The sequence below is a fragment of the Macrosteles quadrilineatus genome, unplaced genomic scaffold (genome assembly GCF_028750875.1).
Source record: "Macrosteles quadrilineatus isolate MER2022 unplaced genomic scaffold, UCM_ALF_1.0 Scaffold_3__2_contigs__length_128488019, whole genome shotgun sequence".
NCBI lineage: Eukaryota > Metazoa > Arthropoda > Insecta > Hemiptera > Cicadellidae > Macrosteles > Macrosteles quadrilineatus.
The window spans coordinates 108,310,688-108,332,215 of NW_026542596.1; the positions used below are offsets into that span (position 1 = coordinate 108,310,688).

The 21,528-nt window shown below is 35.2% G+C and overlaps 1 protein-coding gene across 1 annotated transcript in view; it reads left to right on the forward strand.

Annotated features, from left to right (window-relative positions):
• Positions 1-21,528, forward strand: part of LOC128988764 (agrin-like) — a 510,056-nt gene that overhangs the window by 486,761 nt on the left and 1,767 nt on the right. Inside the window, exons 14-34 of the mRNA XM_054410381.1 lie at positions 410-562; positions 4,081-4,203; positions 4,352-4,489; positions 5,353-5,499; positions 5,678-5,820; positions 7,416-7,527; positions 7,750-7,935; positions 11,442-11,621; positions 12,223-12,381; positions 12,562-12,739; positions 13,088-13,315; positions 13,880-14,112; positions 14,735-14,860; positions 15,251-15,488; positions 16,163-16,327; positions 17,141-17,388; positions 17,896-17,971; positions 18,606-18,740; positions 19,676-19,865; positions 20,274-20,421; positions 21,175-21,345. Of these exons, the coding sequence (XP_054266356.1) occupies positions 410-562; positions 4,081-4,203; positions 4,352-4,489; positions 5,353-5,499; positions 5,678-5,820; positions 7,416-7,527; positions 7,750-7,935; positions 11,442-11,621; positions 12,223-12,381; positions 12,562-12,739; positions 13,088-13,315; positions 13,880-14,112; positions 14,735-14,860; positions 15,251-15,488; positions 16,163-16,327; positions 17,141-17,388; positions 17,896-17,971; positions 18,606-18,740; positions 19,676-19,865; positions 20,274-20,421; positions 21,175-21,329 (3,461 nt within the window). The 3' untranslated portion in view covers positions 21,330-21,345. The remainder of the gene's footprint in view (positions 1-409; positions 563-4,080; positions 4,204-4,351; positions 4,490-5,352; positions 5,500-5,677; positions 5,821-7,415; positions 7,528-7,749; positions 7,936-11,441; positions 11,622-12,222; positions 12,382-12,561; positions 12,740-13,087; positions 13,316-13,879; positions 14,113-14,734; positions 14,861-15,250; positions 15,489-16,162; positions 16,328-17,140; positions 17,389-17,895; positions 17,972-18,605; positions 18,741-19,675; positions 19,866-20,273; positions 20,422-21,174; positions 21,346-21,528) is intronic.

Below are 21,528 nucleotides of genomic sequence, written 5' to 3' on the forward strand. Positions count from 1 at the left end.
CCAAGCATCTATTAACGACTACCTACTAATATATCACCTTTAATTTTCCCTGGACAATGTTTTCTTACTGTCTATAGTAAAAAAAATATGATTAAAAAGTATGCTTTCAAAAAATTGCCACGCAAGGGTTTGTAATGCCAAGGTAGCGATGTCTTGTGTTGGCATACCTGAGCTCCAACCAGTAAGATGATTATTATACTCTAGTTACTCACCTCTTGCTTTGCTTGAATCATTCCTCATTCAGATCTTTGAGGCCCATGTTGTCAAACAAATGCAGGCTTAAAAGGGTTGAACCTTTGAATGACAATGCAGTTATCAACGTTTGAATACACCATAAAAAAGAACTAGACTACTCATAAGGATTTTTTTTTGTCTTTCACCATAAGAAAAGCTCATTTCCTGTTGCCAGGTATGGAGGTGAAGCCGTGTAATGGAGAGCCCCCAGTGGTAGACCCTGTGAGTAACCAGGAGTTGGACTGTGGCAGTGGTCCTAACCGACAGGATTGTCCTTCAGACAGCTACTGCCATCAGACACCTCGGTTCGCCAAGTGTTGTAGAAAAGGTGAGAAATAGTTATTTGTGCAACTAGTGAGAAAAGTGAGCAATTGACTCACTCGAGAGAAATCCTTACTCACGAGCCGTAGGCGAGTGAGGAATGGTTTCTCGAGTGAGGCAATTGTACTTTGAACTCGAGTTGCACATTATACTTTTCCTACAGTTACCATAAAACAAATAAATTGGTGAAGAAACATAACCTATTTTTACACAGAAGTGAACTTTTAACATAACATTAAATGTGAAGTGACAAATACAACAGTACAACAGCTGACCAGCTGATTTACAGCCAGTGCTGCCAACGTATTTCGCGCGCATACGACGTTGCCTGCATGTTACGCGCTCACTATTTCGTGCCTTCACGTTGCAAATCTGGAGTGAGACAAAGTAATTAGAGTGAGACAATGTTAACATTGTCTCACTGATGAGCGAATTGGCCACTTTGCTTTCTCAAATCAGTGAGAGAACATGTACATTGTTAGGTAACTGTAGGAAAAAAAGGTTACCTTGTATTTTAATCACTAACACTAGTAGTTGACACTGAAAATCTATTATTTAGACATGAATCAATTAATACATAGGCTTTCGCTACTGGTGTCAAAATTCAAAGTTTTTTTTTAAGTCAACTACATTGTCATTATAAAATTTCAAAACCATCCTCATTATAAATGTTTTGTTTAACATCAAACAACAAAAAAACAACAGATTGCATGGATAAAAGGTGCTGGAAGGAATAGTTATTTGTGTAACTAATGGGCGAAGTGGCACTGCTGCACGGTTCGTGTGGAAAGTTTCTCGAGTGCAGCAAAGGCAGTTTGCACTCGCTTTACATATTAAATTTTTCCTACAGTTACTATAAAGCATATCAATAATTAGTATTTCAAACACTACTACACGTTTTTTTAGGTCAGGTTAAATTCAAACATTGAATGAAATGGGAAACGCCGCACCAGCTGATAGTAGTTTATGTAATATCTTAAAGTGTTGCTAACTTATATTCAAGCGTACACATATTACGTGCCTAATAAAAGCACGCTGTTTTGTGTTCTTTAGTTGGAATACTTGTGTGTGGCAAAAAAAATTGTGCTGCAAAAGTAAAAATTGTGCCGCAAAAGTAAGTAGATGCAGAAATTAGCCCCTTCTGAGCTATAATCAGTTCAAGGAAGGCCACTTTGTCAGGTGACCGTAGGAAAACACATTTAGTCCAGTCAACGAATTATCCAAAAGTAGGTGTAGAGTGCGTGAGCAGGTAACTAAGCGATTCCTTCAGAAACTTGTTCAGGGGGCTTAGGGTGTTAACATACCAAAAGTCCTGACTCCTAGGTGGTGAGCCAGGGGGTGGAGGGGGGAAAAAGGGGGGGGGAGAAAGGTACGCATTTTGGGTTTTTTTATTATATTTCGAAAACTGTCAACTTTTTGTATACTATAGTAAATTATAAAATTGAAGAAGATTAAATTTTCTACAAGAAAAGTATATAATGTGTTTATTTTGGTTCAACAGATTACGAGTTATAACTTATTTAATTAATATCTTATTAAAATACTCCTTCCATAAGAAATACATGTAAATTAGTATGCGAAATGGGGCGAATCCTATCCGCCCAAAGGAAATATAACTGATATTCTGGAAATCTTGACAAAATTTCCAGTAATTTGACACTTAAATCATTAAAATTTATCAAAAATTAAAGCGAGGGTGAGCGTTTAAAAACGGGATGATTTGAGGTTTTTTTTTATATTTCCAATAAAAAAAACACCAAAACTCAACATTTTGTTACCTCACCCTCGCCTTAATTTTGGATCAATTTTAATGATTAAAGTGTCAAATTACTGGAAATTTTGTCAAGATTTCCAGAATATCAGTTATATTTCCTTTGGGCGGATAGGATTCGCCCCATTTCACACACTAATTTACATGTATTTCTTATGGAAGGAGCATTTTAATAAGATATTAATTAAATAAGTTATAACTCGTAATCTGTTGAACCAAAATAAACACATTATATACTTTTCTTGTAGAAAATTTAATCTTCTTCAATTTTATAATTTACTATAGTATACAAAAAGTTGATAGTTTTCGAAATATAATTAAAAAAACCATAATGCGTACCTTTCTCCCCCCCTTTTTCCCCCCTCCACCCCCTGGCTCACCACCTAGGAGTCAGGACTTTTGGTATGTTAACACCCTAAGCCCCCTGAACAAGTTTCTGAAGGAATCGCTTAGTTACCTGCTCACGCACTCTACACCTCATTCCTTGACTGGACTAATTTGTATTGCTGTAATGCCTGGTAAAACACAAAGAACAAAAATAAATCTTTAAATAAAAATAGTAGTAAATAGTTAAATACATTTTATGTGCTGAAATAAGATCTGCCTTATCAAGAATCTTCATTTATAAAGTGTATTAACATATTATTGAAGGGTTTTCAAAGCTCAAACTAAATAATCTGAATTTGAAACACTGTGATCATGTATCACCCGGTGTTAATTATCCTAAGCAATGCAATGCAAAAGCTGTACAGGTAGCTACTCTTGTATGTGATTTACTATTCAACAGGGCTTTGGATGGATATGAATAGAGGGCATTAATCAGTAAGGTGCTCCATAACAATCCAGTGTTACTTACTAGCTGCTACATTAGTCACCTAAGGCACTCCCATTCATCAATTCTTCTTCTTCATTTACTTGCCAATAAATTTACAGTTCCATTGATTTTGAATTGTTTCTAAGCAATACATGAATTGAAATCAACACTTTTTAAATTTTGCTGCTTCTACATAATCAACGTACTTTGCATTCTGAATCTGGATTTATCGATGATTTGTCCCATAAAGATTACCGGTACTGTGTTGCAATTAATTATCTTATTATTTTATGGACATTAATATTTATTTATTATTTAATTTTATTTTCTTACAAAATCACTCTTTCTTTTATCTGTCTGTTGACCATAATTGTATTCTAGTCTGTTAGTTTTTATTCTATCTGATTTGTTTGTTTAAATCCTCAAATTATAAGTGTAATAATACTCTCATATCTCGCTAGAGCTTTGAAATCCACAGTCTGTTTTATACACTGTAGCCTATAAAAAATACAACCTCGATGTACCGGGATCAATGTACCTCTGTTTAGTTTCTTAGTTTTTTAGTTCCATATTTTTCAACAAATCTTTTATTGGTTCTGTTCTCCAGGAGCCTTTTTAAATTGACAAAAGGAATTAAATTAGTATTTCTTTTACTTTTTTTCTCAATGTTAAATTTTCTAGTAGTTATGTTGGAAGACAATCCTTAATGATATATTTTCTTGATCTTCTAAAAAATGATCTTCGTTCAAGATTCACCGCCTATTGTTTTCTTGATAAAAAGCACCAAATTAAAAATCCAACCTTAAAAATACTCTTCCAAACTCATCTCCTTCCATTAATGAATCCAAATTTAAATAAGCATTATTGTTTGATAAACAAAATACCGGTTATTTCAAATCCATAGCTTCTAAATGATTAACCGTGAAATGATGTTCTCTAGAAACCGGAGTATATCTGAAGAGCTGCCATGACTCTTGGTTTGGATGTTGTCCTGATGACAAGTCGCCAGCCCAAGGTCCTGACAACGCAGGATGTCCTTCATTGTGCGGCTGCAACAAGATAGGTAAGGAGCTGAGTTTACGGCTGAATAGTCTTCTAATTTTTAAATCTATGAAAACTTGCTAGAGAAAATAAAGAAAACTGTTAAATATTCAATTCAGTTCCGTGGAATAGTGTGTAACAATGTGTTCAATTTATTCACCATGCTGTAGGATCGTACAGTGAGACATGTGAGCCCAACACGGAGCAGTGCAAGTGCAAGCCAGGGGTCGGAGGACTCAAGTGTGATCGCTGTGAGTCTGGCTACTGGGGTCTGCCCAAGATCACTTCTGGCCATCAGGGCTGTCTGCGTAAGTGTTTTACAATCACTTTTATAACCCTTGTCTTTTTTTCTCCAGCCATCAAGATTGTGTGAACTCTGTCTAAACTAAACCATCTCGTATCTATAGTCTCTTGACTCTGGTGATTTGACTTTTTTTTAATGTATGTCCATTGAAATATTAGGTAAGAGATTGATAAGAATAATTCTATCTTTACTTAAAACTAGGGTTTCTTAAATGTTAACATTTTTTAATTTTGTATTGCTTTTTACAGCCTCAGAATTACATCAGTACTGTACCAGCAAAACCATTTTACAAACATATAACTCTGAAAAACTCTAATAATTATAAATCCGAAAAGATTTCATGTGGTTCACTAATTACTTATGATTATAAACTACTAAATCATCGTTGGTCAAATGAAGGGTCATTATATTCAAAAGTGGAAGGATAGCTGTTTTTTTTACCAATAGCGGCAGTAAATAGTATAAATTCTAAACAGGAAATCCGGAAGTCTATGTTGCTTTTCATTAAAAAGCATGAACCACATACAGTGACTATAATGACTAAAAATTAAAAATATTATCATCAAAATGTTTTTATTGATAATCTCGAGTATGTGCTTGAATTGAGGGGGAAAACGGCGGAACAGAGTTTCGGTCTCTCTTTTAGAAAGATGAAAATAATACCATAATCACATTAAATAGGTTACAGCTCCAGGACATCAAATTCTTTCAAACAAATTGTCAAATCGAGCACTGATCTGAACTCTTTAGTTAAACATCACACATTTTCTATGCCTACCTATTTTAAATTTTTTGACATAGCTGAAAATACTAAACTAAGAATGGCTGAAAATTTAATGTTCAAATTTATTGTTATTTCTTTTCTAGCTTGCAGCTGTTCCATGATGGGTTCAGTGAGGGAGGACTGTGAACAGATGACAGGAAGGTGTGTCTGCAAGCCGGGAGTCCAGGGACATAAATGTGACACTTGTACTGACCCAACACAACTGCTGGGACATAACGGATGTATCTCAGGTACGTAGCTTTTTTTATTCTAACTGCCCATCAGCATCGAGCAAGCTGGTCTGTATGGAGATCCAACAATCTTATTCACCTACTATTACCATCCCAAACAAACCAAATATCCTCCAATTCCCTCTGATTTGAATCCACTGAGTAAGTATGTGATTTGACCATTGTATATGATGAACAGCTGACGGGGGTGAGATGGCTACAGGACAACCGTCGTCGTGTGGTGATCTCACCTGTTTTATGGGAGCCATGTGTGAAGAGAGCGGAGGTCAGGCTCGCTGTGTGTGCACCATGACATGTCCTCAGGAAGCAGACCAACCTCAGGTGTGTATTGTCACGTCTTGTGAGTTACGTTAGAGATGACAACATCAGGGTTTTTCTAAAGCAGTGGTTAGAGGAAGATCATTTGGTGATTGTGAGTTTATCTTGTCTTTACGACATGAATGATGTTTTTTGATAAAAGTTAAGGTTTAATAACGTAAAGTCCCTAGAAACTACTGTACCCTATACAGGGTGAGTTTTAATTGTCCCCCCCCCCCAACTTTTTTCTACATTTTTTCAAATATCAATCCCAGACCACTTCCAAACATTGTTGGATAGTAAGTACTTCATTTTGACAAGGTGGTCATTTCCGGCCGCCATCTTGGATCCGCCATATTGGATGCAAAATTTTTTTTTCAAATGTAAAGGTGGGGTTGTGACCCATTATTTCGAACTAACTTTTTACTCTGATTACAATGCCGAAAACCGTTTTTAAAAATATTGATTCATTCTAAAGTTATGAGGGCTTTTTAAAACTTTTTTTAAGCCCATTTTAACATTGTGCATTTACAAACTATAGTCCTCGCCACCCTAAGTTGAGGCAGCCCAAGGCCGCACTGCGTATATCTAGTGCGGCCTTTGCCTGCCTCAACTTAGGGTGGCGAGGACTATAACACCATAATCTCAAAATAGTGCTAGATAAAGATAAGTATACACTACCAGTAATTGTTGACCTATTTTCACTTGGTTATGACTGATGTATTTTTTTCGGCCGACATCTTGGATCCACCATTTTGAAATGTGATAAATTATTTTAAATATGAAGGTGGTGTTGTGACCCATCATTTTGAACTACTTTTTTAAGCTTAATTCAATGCCGCAATCCATTTTTTGTTATCAAGTTTTATTTATGAAATATTGAAATTTTTTTGTTAAAAATGTCAATATTTTAAAATCAAAAAATGAAAATGAAAAACGGATCATGGAATTAAGTTCAACTTAAAAAAGTAGTTCGAAATGATGGGTCACAACACCCCCTTCATATTTAAAATAATTTATCACATTTCAAAAATGGCGGATCCAAGATGGCGGCCGAAAAAAATACATCAGTCATAACCAAGTGAAAATAGGTCGACAATTACTGGTAGTGTATACTTATCTTTATCTAGCACTATTTTGAGATTATGGTCTTAGTTTGTAAATGCACAATGTTAAAATGGGCTAAAAATAAAGTTTTAAAAAGCCCTCATAACTTTAGAATGAATCAAGATTTTTAAAAACGGTTTTCGGCATTGTAATCAGGGTAAAAAGTTAGTTCGAAATAATGGGTCACAACCCCACCTTTACATTTGAAAAAAAAAATTTGCATCCAATATGGCGGATCCAAGATGGCGGCCGGAAATGACCACCTTGTCAAAATGAAGTACTTACTATCCAACAATGTTTGGAAGTGGTCTGGGATTGATATTTGAAAAAATGTAGAAAAAAGTTGGGGGGGGGGACAATTAAAACTCACCCTGTATAGTACACGATAAACTAGAGAATTTCTAACACAGATTTAAGTTAAAGAAATTAAATAAAAGATTAAGTTACCGGTATACTTATATAGGTACTTGTACTGTATTAGGGGTAGAATAAAGATATTTGATATTTTTCAGCAAATGGTGTGCGGAAGTGATGGTCAAACTTATGGTTCTGAATGCCAGTTGAAGCTCTATGCATGCAGATATCAGAAGGATGTGTCAGTTCAGGCTATGGGAGCCTGCACAGGTCAGTTTATGTTATTGACAATGTTATTATTACCCATAAACACTGTATAAATATAAATTATTAAAATAACTGGATATTATCTAATTTAAAAGATTCTTTAACAAGTTTGTGGATTAACAAGCAATTTTTTTTCAAAATCAATTCTAATTCTTTGTACAAACATACAAAAATAATGGTTTAAAAAGTTATCTCAACTTTAACCCTTATTCATGTGCTTTCCAGAGGACATGCTAGCAGGTACAGAGTGGCCTGTGAAGTGGACGTCAGGTGTTAGGTTTACGGAGCCCGAGGACGTCAGTTCGCCCCTGTCCAAGTCCACAAGACACCTTCTCATGCCTGAGCCGAGGCAATACTTCAACAGACACGGCACTGAGGTCAATCACTTCATAACTCCAGGCAAGAATAGAGGTAACTCTGTGGTTGTAACTCTGTTCAGCATGCTTTAGAACTAAGATAAGTTCAAGGTGTATTTCACATGTGCTTCCATCGTTTGATCCTGTGATGTCGCAGAGACTACAGCTGTTTTGTACTTGTGAATATTTAAAAAAAGTCTAAAAAACGTCAAGTTGGGTGGTCCTATGACATAAGATGTTGGGTGGTTATCATTAGGATTTTAATAAAACACTTAAATATACATTTAAACATAAAAACTTGTTTACACACATGCCCTGTGTTTGTTGTTTATTTTAATCCAAACCCTACCCTAGTGGAAGACATCAATAGAAATCAATAGAAAAAATCTATTGATATCACTAGATGCTTAGTGATATCAATAGATGTTCATGGATATCATTACAAGTAAATATAAACAAATAGACATCACTGAAAACTTAGTCAATACATATCACTAGACATCTTTAAACATAAAATATATCAATACTAGCTGTAACCCGCGGGCTTTGCCCCGTTTAACTTCTTAATTTTCAAGATTATCTCGTTCGCATGGCTCAATCACATCCTGGTTAAAGTATGTTTGCTACGCTCACTCACCTTTAGGTTGGAGCTCGTTCGCTACGCTCACTCACCTTTAGGTTGGAGCTCGTTCGCTGCGCTCACTTGCCTTCAGGTTAGCTCGTTCCCTACGCTAACTCGCCTCCAGGTTGAAGTTCGTTCGCTACGCTCACTCACCTTTTGGTTGCAAATTAGCTGTTGTCATAAATGTAAAAAAAGTGATGCACCCTGTTAGTAATCCTTGTAACTTTAATGCTATTGAACATCATAGAACAGAACCAACTTGTTTAATTGAAACAGCTGTTAAGATTCAATAATTCCATTTCTCATAAGGTTAACACGGAAAACTCCAGAGCCACTGGGGCGGAGCCCGAAAGGATTTTTGAAATAAGAATATGCCTATATGTTAATCGGGAATGTGAGCTATCATCATGCCAAATTTCAGCCCAATCCGACCAGTATTTTTCGCGTTCACTTGTCACAAACATACATCCATACATCCATACATCTATACATCCAAACTTTCTCATTTATAATATTAGTAGTAGGATAGATGATTAGAGCAAACAAATCGTTCATTGATATCAATAGAGAATATTTTTTAAATATGTTAGATGTAAATATAAATCAATAGACATCTATACGGATAAATACAATGCAAAATATCTCTAAAAAGTACCACATATGAACATTATGGATTATACAAAATACCAATGTAAACTTTGTAAAATAAACAGTACGGTAATAAAAATGTTATTTTTTGAAAAAAGGAAAAACTCTAGTTCTAGGTCATAGGCGTTAGCTGAGGTACCTAAAACTCAATATAGGTAATTTAAAAATATATAATTTTAAAATTGTTGCAAAAACAGTTACAACTTGTATTAAAAATTATTTTTTAAACTGCCAAAAACTGATTGCTAAACATTAAAATTGTTGTAAAACAGTTTACAACTTGTATTAAAACTGATTTTCTTAAATTTCAAAAAAGTGGTTGTAAAACAATTTTAAAATTGTTGAAAAACAGTTACAGCTTGTATTGAAACTTATTTTTTTCAACTCCAAAAAACTTATTGTTAAACAATTTTAAAATTGTTTCAATCTTATATCAAAATTGTTGTAATATGAAGTTTAAATCAAAATGTTTTAAAATTGTTATACAACAATTATTGTAATACAGCTTTCGACAACTTTAAACAATTTTTTTGCTTATTGGGTTATCGTTAGGGATAAAAATGCCTCACAAATTCATTATTGAATTCCTTATTTCTAGAAATCAATAAAAATAAATTGTATTGACACTATTCATATCACCCAAGTAGCAAGAAAACAGTTTGAACTGGTAATAAAACAGTTTTGAAACATGTTAAAGCATATAGGTACATGCTTGAAAATGACACAAATGCCGTTGAAAATCTTTTTCAAATTATGAGGCCTAACACAGCTTCTCGCATTCAAAATGGCTATCATTACTCAGTCCAACATGAAGCGTCCGTGGTGTAATGGCTAAGACAATCGGCTTCCATGCTGGAGTCCCCGGTTCAAACCTCGGGATCCCTCTGAACTTTTTGCCAAGAATTTTTTTACTTTTTAATTTTTATTTTATTTTTAGTGCATAGTTGATATTATATAATGTTTTGAAACAAATTAAAAATGGTTTTTTAACAAGCTACAAATTATTTTCAAAAAAGCTAAGGACTCTCCTATTTACTTGTATTGATATGTATTGATGTGTATTGATGTGTATTGGCCCAAATACACATACGTATCAATATGTATCAATATACAATTTTTGTATTGATATATATTGATCTCTTCCACTAGGGTAATGAGGACCCCAACTCTGGAGGGACCGAGTTTGTTTTTTAAACGATAAATCCTTGAGTACAATTGCCACCACTGCAACAACACAGGGTTGTTGGACTGAAGCACAGGTAAAATAAACCTTGTGTTCGCTTTTTTAGTGATTCAGACAATTTTTAAATAATAAACTTATAATATAACTAAAAATTTTACTAGGTAACAGAGTTAACTAAATTTAGTTTGGATTTGTTTGAATCAGATGTTGAATCAGGATTTGTTTAGGTAGATCAAACTGCCTCCAACACAAACTCACATATTCTTAAGTCACCACTAAGACCACTGTACTGTTTATTTTTTATATATATTTTTTTTTTTTTGTGGTTCCAAGTAAGGGTTTGGCTTAGCATCATCAGAACCAACTTGTTTGACTAAATCTCATATTATTGATGTATTATTTTGTTGTTTGGTAATAATACTGTAGAATACTGTTTTTCCATTCACAATTTTCATACCTTTTTTGCATCCTCTTTGCATATTAGTATTGTTGGTCTACTTTATGTATGGAATTAATTTTATTTAGACTTGTCATAATTTTTTTTATATATGTAAAAGTGACATATTGAATGTTTATTTGTTCCTGATTCCACTTTTGCATGTTTATATTTTTAGCATTCTAAATGTCCCAAAATGAAAATTTTGAAAATTGTTTCTTTACTTGTAGACTGTATGGGTGGACAAAAGTCTTTAGATATTAAATGAGACAAATCGCTGATCCAAAAACAGACAAATATTGATTTATTACAATTTTATTTATAAAGTACATAGATAATGCGAATGCTTACTTTAGATGTACGTCATCCTTATGGACCTCTGGAAGATAATTTGAAACTATAGGCTATATATGTTTTTTCTGGTTTATTTTAAGGATGTTTATTTGGCTGTTTGTTTCTTGTTATTTGACCAACTTAACAACTATATTTTGCAAACGTATCCTCTTATATTAGGTACAACAAAGAGCAGAACACATATTCTAATATCCACCCTTAATAATAAAGCATTGGTCAACAAGCACACTTGTAAAACAAACATAAAACAGCAAATGGAAGTCTAACAGTATCCAAAAAGTCAATCATACACCTGACTGAAGTGTTCTGTTTTGGCAGGTGTGTTCCAACTTTCCGGTAGTCAGGCGACCCCGGCTACAGTTCAGGTGTTCACCGCCCTGCTAGGGGACCTGTGCTCTACTGATAGTGACTGTACCATCAACCACAGTGTGTGTATAGGTGGAGCTTGCATTTGTGGAACCAATCACACACAGTCGCTGGACAGACAACATTGCATAGGTAAAACGTTTTTCGAGAATCGTTATCAATCATTTTAAATTTAAAATGAGTAAAAGGAGCAAACTTGTTTCATAACTATTGACTGTTTGCAAATTCAAATAATTATAGGATTGATTTTCCTAAAATTCAGAATGCCACATACCACCATGAAACATAAGCCATGTTTGAAATAAAGATGATGATGATGATGTTTAACTTCAAACTCATCATGTTGTATTTTATACATAGAGTATAAACTGAGTGAACTAATGAAACTGAAAAAGAATACATCACCCAAAACATATTAAAGTTTTCAAAAGAATTACAAGTGTGCATTAGTATTCTCTATAGTATGGAAAACCGTTTGTAACAGATTTTAAACAAAAAAATTCTTGTAAATCTGTTGACTGTTGTGTTTTTGAACAGTCTTTGCGTAGCGGTTTAAAACATCAAAATGTATTTATGAGATTTCCCGTAGTATCTAGGATTTTGTGGTCCCCAAATGGGTTGCTTTCAGGACTATAGTAGTGAAATATATACTATAACTGTTACCTGTTCTATCAGCATGATCAGTTATAGACTAATGATCACTAAAATGTTTTTGATTCATATTGCTTTTCAGAAAACAAACCAAACCACCCACTCCCCAAGGTGTTTGCCTGTGACTCCAACCCCTGTGCCAATGGAGGTACATGTGAGGACTTGGATGCTGGAGCGTTTCTATGTCACTGCACCAAGTATTTCGGAGGACTTATGTGCACAGATGTTCTCATACCAAGAAGTAAGTAAAAAAAAACACTTTTTTAACGTAATAAAACCATGTTTTTCTTTTCTCTTTTATCTAAAAAATAACACAAGTACAAAGTACAATTTTTTTTTTAATTGGAATAATCTCTGGCAATTATTAGCTGAGGAAGACTTACAAGAGAAATACAATTAACCATTAAAATTTCTGTTTCAGGTATAGAGGTGGCAGCCTTTGGCGGAAAATCGTATGCAAGACTAAAAAAACTCAAAGCCTACCACAAACTCAGTATTGAGATTGAGTTTAAAACGTACTCCAATGACGGGATCTTGTTCTACAATCAACAGCATGCTGATGGAACCGGAGATTTCGTCTCCCTAGCAATTGTTAACGGGTAACCAAACATTTAGATAGGTTTACATTTTAGGTAACAAGTGCCTGACAAATTATTGCTGAACTTAACGATTTACACAACAAAATTTTATTTTGAAAATGTATAACATTTTTATTTGTATATAAAACAAATATCAAATTCCAACTATTATTTTTAATACATTTTTTAAATGTTAGATTATTTGACTTTGACATGTTTGGCTTTCTAAAGATATTTCAAAATCTATGATTGACATTTTGAATATAAAAAATCAAATTTTACATTAATTATAGTTTGATCAATTAGGTACTAAGCATTTATTCCCAGGCAAATTATTCTGCGCTACATTGGACTTGCCACTTGTCACAGGTTTATAGAGTTCCGCTACAACCTGGGCAGTGGGCCGGTGGTGTTGACGTCACTGGAGCGAGTACAGCTGCACAAATACCACCGAGTGATCGCCAAGCGCTACCAACGTGACGGGATACTGCAAGTGGACAATAGTGAGGCTGTAGCTGGACAATCACAAGGCACTCTTCGGGCACTGGATCTCCTAGAGGACGCCTTTGTTGGATATGTGCCCACTTCCATCAAAAAGTGAGTAAGACAGATAATAGACTTTGATAATACTACAGAAGAATGGGACGCAGTTTGTGTTGGAATCGTAGATTGTTGGTCCATGAGAAATTCCCTCCCTTTAAAGTATGTTCTTTCCAGAAGTCATCTTGTCAGTACTGTCTTGATGGGTTCCTTGTAAGTGGTCTGAGAATTGAAATATATCAGGTTGCCTTTGTAAGATAGGTTTTTGCTGTGGTTGATGTGCAAAGTTTGTAGTGTTGCATGTTATGTCGACTAATGTTGTAATTTTTGATTTGCTGGAATTCTATACCGTTTCCCAACGGCCAATATATCGATCTATAAAAATATAACCATAACCAATCCTTAGCATACAACCATTTACTCCTAAATACCAATATTTACTCCTTCCTGTTAGCATGTGCTGCAATCTGGAAGCACAGTTTTGAACTACTCCGCTTTAGTGAACACAGAAAACCAAATTATTTCAAAATAAGTTTTTTGTGAACACTCTTTTAGGAATGTTTCACTCCTGAATTTAACATTATTTGAGGACAATATGTACTTCAATGACTAATATTACAGGGTGTCTGAGAACATCGGGACCAGCATGGGCTTCTCAGGTTGTATCCGTCGTCTGAAGGTCGGTCGCAAGGTGGTGGAGCTGGAGGATGGTAGAGATTGGATGGTGGAGTCTGTACACAACATTAGAGAATGTGGGACAAACCCTTGCGCTAGTCTGCCTTGTCTGAACACAGCTACTTGCATTTTCACCAGTGAAAGTAACTTCACTTGCGCCTGTTCCCCACACTACACAGGTCAGTTTATACAATTGTTGTTATATGTTAGAACCAAATAACTAGTATTAGAATAAAATATTTGTAGTAAGTTTAAATACAGTAATTTTGGATGTTTACCGAGTCCAACCCCAAGCAACAATTAGAACTCATCTAAATAATATATAACAATAAAAAAGTTTTTTAAGAATAATTAAAAAAATGGAGATGAAGATGAGTATCTTTTCCTAATTTATATGTTTTTAAGAATATATTTTTGTGTGTCAAACTCTTAACCAACATATAGTTTTACGTTTATGATTCATTGTTGCCTTCTCTATCAGCAAAACACCTGTCAAACAGGGCCGTCCAAAGGGGAGGGCAACCGGGGCATGCTGGCCCGGGTGCCGCGGCTGAGGAGGCGCCGTGCCGCGACTATTTGTATTAACATAGTATTAAAAATATGCGAATGCGACTATTACTGGGGGGGAGGGGGCGCCACGACTACGTTTGCTCCGGGCGCCGCTAACACTAGGGACGGCTCTGCTGTCAAACTTATGTTTATAATGGTGATAAACCTTTAAACAAAAACTGACAGTGTAATCAACTTGGGATTTAGAATGATGTAAACATACCACTGCAACTGTACGGTTCTTGTTTGCAGGATCACTGTGTGAGATCAGGATTGATCCTTGCGTGGTGAATCCTTGTGTCCTTGGCACGTCCTGTGAGCCTCTGCAGCAAGGAGGCTTCACCTGCAAATGTCTGCCTGGGGACGAATGCCACCAAGGTCAGTGTAGTGAAAATTAAAAATTACACAACCAAACATAAATATAATTAAGATAAGATGCTTTGAATTTGTTTGTAATTTGTTAATAAATAGGTACTTACTATCAAATAGTCATGTAGACTTCTCAACCTAATGTAAATTCTCAAGGCTGTTTTTATGTGTGATTCACATCCAGTCACTTAAGAGTGCCAGTGCACTTATTAGATTCTTTCTGCTTCTTTTAATGTCAAGTTTATAAACCTATAAAAAAAATAATGCTGTGTCAGTGCTACCTACAGTTATAGTTCTAGCTCAGTGACCAAAATACACTCTATATCAGTCATACTAAAATTATCTTCTTCTAGTGAGGATAACAAATCCATGCAGTGCTATCATTTTTATGTATTTCAGCCCAAAACGAGTTGGCAATACCAGAGTTCAACGGGGAATCTTACTTGGAGGCCAGAAAACTTGAAAACGTTGGAAGAGCGTTTGCGATTGAAGTTTGGTTCATGAGCAAAGCAGAAAATGGAGTGCTGCTGTACAACGGTCAACTGACCACGGGACGTGGAGATTTCATAGCTCTGAACATCATCAATAGACATGTACAGTTTAAGTTCAACCTAGGCAGTGGAGTTGCTAACTTAACGTAAGTTTACTTAAATAATTCTTGTAAAAGTCTGGATAGTGTCTGACAACCTTGGTGCGAGTGATGTGATTTAAATTCTTCACATATCAACAGTAAATTAAGAGCTCTTGACGGCTTCCCATGAAAGTGTTAGTGGTTCTTTCTTAAAATATCATTAGCATAGGGGAAAAATTATTATTTAAAACCCACTAAGAGCTCAAACTAATTTCAGTTTTAAATGATCAGTAGGCCTACTCGGGTACAGTAATTCTTTTATTTTAGCAATCTCTTGCTGGATCCGTCATATCCATTGACTATCCACAGAATAGTTTAAAGTCTTTTTATAGTCAATGGCATATCTCAGGAGAGGCAGGTTAAGTTTCAAACTAACATAAAACCAACTACTGATTTTTCTCAGGATCAAGTCAGATACGGTACCTTTTGATTTTGTAGAGCACTGTAACCAGCCACTCGCTTATATACACTTTTATAGTTCTTCTAAGACAAAATCCAGTTGCGAAACCATTTCCAAAAGATCTACCCATAGCTTACAGGTGGACTTCTATAATGCTTCTATGAGTCACTCAGCAATGTTAATGTGTTTTCTCCTTCAACACAAATAAATGTAAATGTATAGTTCCTAAATGTGTTCATATGCAAGTCACATGATTGACTCTTTTCTTCTTTTGTGACAGAACGCCGGAGAAGGTCCAACTAGGAGTGTGGCACATTGTGCAAGCCAGCAGACTAGACAAAGATGGAGTGTTACAGCTAGATAACGGCTCCGTGGTTCATGGAATGTCAGGCGCTCCACTGAATGAGCTGAATCTAGAGCTGCCCCTCTATATTGGCAGTGTTCCGTAAGTATTTTGCTTACACTTACTTTTCATTTTTAGACAGTTGTTTTTCATGGTCAGCTAGTAGTAGTTGTTGTTGACATTTTATTTTATTTTTTTTTTTTAAAGAGGTTGGCGGCCTCTTTTAACCTTGCATTTGCCCGTCCACATAGACTACAGATCTGTGCGTGGAACGTATCCAGCAAAGCAAGGGGTGAGCCGGTACAGTACAAAGGTGAACTATACTGATAAAAGTTAGTGGCAGTGACCAGGATCCGAACCCACGACACTACTGCCTTGGGCCCGAAGTCCGCGACGCTACCGACTGAGAGCCACCGACTCACCACATAAGGCTGATTCTTTCATGGAACCATCATTTAGTACAAATGATGTTTGAAAAAGTTAATGTACTATTTTGTTGGACCCATCATGAGTTAGGTTTCAGTTAACTTTCTTTCAAACTTTTAAATTGCTGTCATTATAGACAGCTAATCTGAGCAGCATTGATCCAAAGAGAGTGAGAAGTACCTAACGTTACATGCCATAAGTTATGGTTCAGCCAGCGGGGACTGCTCTGAGAATAAAGTGCAGACTGGTCTTGAATAAGCAAGATTGCTTTCGTCTGGCTTGTCGACTCAAGTTACTATCACTGTGATACTGTATTTGATAATCGTAGCTGTGATTTAATTATATATTTTGTGCTAGATTTTATATTATCATTTGCACTAGTGTTACAATATTCAACTATCAACCTAGTCTAGTTTGCTATATACTTAATTGCTTGACAAGCATAATTTCTTCCACCAGTAGATTACCGTAGTAAATATGTTATTGCAGCAACTTCACTGAAACCAGTCGGGATTCTGGAGTTACTTTTGGTTTGGTTGGTGCCATCCAAAAGCTGCTAGTGAATGGTCAGTCGTGGACGGCGCTGGGGCTCCAGGGGTACAAGGTGGGGAGGTACCAAGGACCCCCCTGTCCCCTCTCCACCAACCCTTGTCTCAACAATGGAGTGTGTGTGCCGAACCTCAATACCTTCACCTGCAAATGCACAGACGGCTTCTATGGTGAACAATGCCAACAGTGTGAGTACTCAAAATCAAGTTTAGATCTTAACTGTAGACATGTTGTAATCCATAAAGTTTATCAGGTACTGATGATCATTACACTCTTTGATTAAGATAGCTTAGCCTACAAAACCTTACTTTTCACTTTTTCAGTTATCAAAATAATGTTTCAGAAACAGCCGGCTGCATCTTAAATGGTGAAAACATTGGTTAACTACTGTTTGGATTTCTTTGATAATTTTCCACACCATTTCCTAACGTTAATGTTACGACTGATAACACAACTAAAAATAAAAATGGCAACTAGTTTCAGCATTTATCCCACTAGGGAATGAATCAGCAACACTATAACAACTAGTCTATCCAGTCAGTCAAACTTTGAATCTAATGTTTGTTTTTTGTTTCTTTTTTTCTATTGCAGATGCTAGAATTCATAGTTTACAAACTTGTCCATCAGTTATCATTTTTATTTTTCTATAATATTTTTACTGAAGTGTATTTATCAATGCAAGTGGTTATTTCCAGCTGTTGAAAACGAGAAACCTATACGGCTCAACGGAGACACATACTTGGAACACTTCACCTCTTCTCAGAGCAAAAGGTAAACTATTTCAAATAAACAATGCATGTCAAAATATTGTAACAAAGTTGATGAGCTAGTGATTTAAACCATTCAAAAATCTTCATTCACTTTCAGAAATAATAAATTTAAGTGTAATCAGTTTTCCCAAATTCTGAATAGAATTTGTACTTTTAGTTCACAAAATGGCTTTGCAATTCTTATACTGTGTACCAAAAAGCCTATGAACTATAGACTATACATAAAACAATGTTCATTTTGTACTATTTATATTCTGTAGCTTGGTTTCAGTTTTTAAAACGCTTGTGCTTTCCACGCATTGGAGTGGGATGAGAAGCTCTGTAGAAGCATATAGATAAAAGAATTAAGTATGTCCTGTAATCTACCAAACGGAACTGCAAAGTAAACGATTTAGATTTCTCAACCTGAAACAAGCAAAATTTTGCAAATGAATATTGAAATAAATCGCTAACTCTGTGCCTTTTTAAAGAAACTTAACTATCAAACCTTTCCTTCAATTAACACAGCTACATTTTAGTGTTTTGCTAAATCTCTTTTTCCACCAATGTGTTGCAGGGAATGTATTTTCTCATCTCTAGGTCACTAACTGTTTACAGTACTAATAGATTTAGCAACTAACCTTTTTCCCTATCAGTTTTAACATGTCTGAGCCTTTTAACTTTACTAATCTGGTGGAGGACTATTGGGAAGAGACTGAAGAAGATTATGGAGAAACAGGGGACGATACAGAGGATATGTACGATGAAGATGAATTTGTGTTTTTTGACGAGTAAGTTTATTAGTTAAGTGTGGAAAATAGTAATTTGTCAGTCAATTAGTTAGTTGAGGTTTTTTTTATTCATTGCCATAATTATTACTTCTTCCCAGTAGCAGAAATATTTTGCATGTATATTCATTACAGATTTATATTGCAATAACCTTAATTAGGAACAATTGGCTATTTTTTTCCTACTGTTAAGAACCAGCTTTTGGCCTTTTTAAAACAGTTTTAATAGTGTATCTTAATAGTAATTTAAACAAAAGTAATACCGTAATACTCCATCCCATTGACCACAAATTTTTACTCAAAATAAATTGATTTATCATTTCACAGCTAAATTGGTTGAACTTGAATATAAAAGGATTGAAATATTTTGAGTTTATAGTAATTTCAATTTGTAGTTTATAACTATATTGAAGTAAATGTATATAAAATTTAAAAAACAAAAAATATTTGAAACTCGAAAACACAGCTAAATGTGTATGGGTAGAAGTGTATGTGTGTCATAACCGTATCATAAGTATTGTAAGTCATAAGTCATAAGTAATTTATTTGGCCAGATTTACATTAATGCATTGGCTAAGTCAATTTTATATACATAAAAAATACAGAGTGTCTTATAAACTATAAAATAACAACTTAACTAAACAATATTTACATCATTGTATGTAAGCTGATAAGTCAATGCTATGATCTAATGCAGAATTGTCTAATTGTGGCAGCAACCATTGGCAAGATAAGATATGCTACTATGACTTAAACATATTAACTATTAACCTTATACATATAACAGTTAACGTACTTTTCAAGTAAGGATATTCTTTGAATACCCTAGTAATACACAACAGACAACAAACCCTTTAAAGCTTAACCAATACATTTTAAAATTATTTTATTTTATTTTAGAATAGATCACAGGTTTGATCATCAACTATTTGTTTCAGGTATCGAAACAAGAGAAGGAATCATTTTGAAGTTTCCCTCCGCACTGTGGATTCCAATGGTTTACTGCTGTGGTTGAAGCGAGGCAAGAACCCTCAAGGCAACTTCGTAGCTGTAGCTATAACTGACGGATACGCCGAACTTAGTCTTAAGCTGGGCAGGCACATACCACTGCTCAATATCCGATCAAAGGTGAATATGTTTACATGCATACAGCAAGTTCTTGTTAAAACAGGAAAATATTTGTTACTTTAATTCAGAACTAAACAGATTTAAATAAAATTACTGTGGTTATTTCTGAGAGTTTCCTAGAATGATCTAGGTTGTTCCCTTCCCTGCCAGGAATAGCAAGATTGAGAACGTGGATCTTGACTTAGTCAGGTCTGGTGTAGGAAGTCATAAGATATTCAACTGTCTCAGGCAAAGTTTGGTGGGAGAGGCTCGTATCAGTTTGTGATGGACAGCAGCGGGCGAAGTTGTCAGAATTAAATTGCATTTGCGAACTGCAGGTCCAATTAAAAGGCTCTATGATATGCTCTTTGATAATTTAATTCTTTCACCAGCTTAACAAATTTGTCCATTCATAAATTTTGATTCTAGATCCAAGTGAACGACGGTGAGTGGCATACGCTGGTGATCGAAAGATGGAAACGCGGAGGTCAGATTCAAGTTGACAACGAAGTTCCTGACAAGGAACAAGCGGAATATGGAAAAACTTTAGTTAATACCAACACACAGTTGTGGATAGGTAAGTGGCACTGAATAATGTGTTAATAATGTGATAGTTGTTTGTACAAGTAAAGGCCTTTGTTCTATTAACATGTTTTAGTATATCTACAGCTGATTACTCAAATCTCTATGGATTGCAGATGGATTATTTATTGATACAGTATTTTTGAATGTGCCAAATTATCAGAGTTTCGCTGTATTAAGGATCAAAAAGTTGAATAAACCTACTGATAATTTAGTTTCATATTTTGAAATGATTTCTTGTTATACAGGATTATGAACAAGAAAGGTCCTCCTGCTGTATATATTTGAGGTTTTAAAATCATAGTCAGGCTCCAAGATTGATGACAGAATCCACTGTTTTCAACACCATTTAATAGCTGTGTTGAAGAGTGGATATAGAGTGTTTGCCTTCACATCTGAAGGTTTCAGGTTCAATGCCAAGTGAAATAGATTCTAGACCCAAATGCCATTTGGCTTATGATGCAATCTAACATAAGGTCGACATAGGATAATAACTAGACCAGGGGTTTTTTTACGAGGGCCAGGTTTATACTTAGACCATGGTTGCATCATAGCTGAAACAGCTTATCGTGCGCATAGACCAGGGTTTGGACTGGTATCTTACAAAACACCTAATACCAATGACGTTAAAACACACAATTAAAAAAATAAGATTAAACAGATATCAGCAAATTTCACTTCACAATGCCGTTTACATCAACATAATCAGATTGTTACATTGTCTTCAACTGATCCATGAATTTTCCAGGAGGAGCGCCTACACTACCCCCTGGTCTGCCGTCCTCCTACTACCTCAACTTCAACGGTTGTCTGCAGAGATTGGTCCTGGACAAGAGTCCTGTCAACCTTAGGCTACTCAACTACAGTCTGCCGACGGACTCTTGCGATCTTCCTCTCCTGTGACCGACTCACTCCACTGGTAAGTGATAGATGTCTTGGTCTTGGGGGTGGATTGTTTTATGAATATTTCAAGGTTTTTTGAGTCCGTACAACATTTAACAAAATATAAGTTCCATTTAGATTAGTTAAAAAATGGTGACTATTTAATAAATTTATAAGTTTGAGTATTTTTTATTAGTATTTATTTCACTTTTGCTTTGAC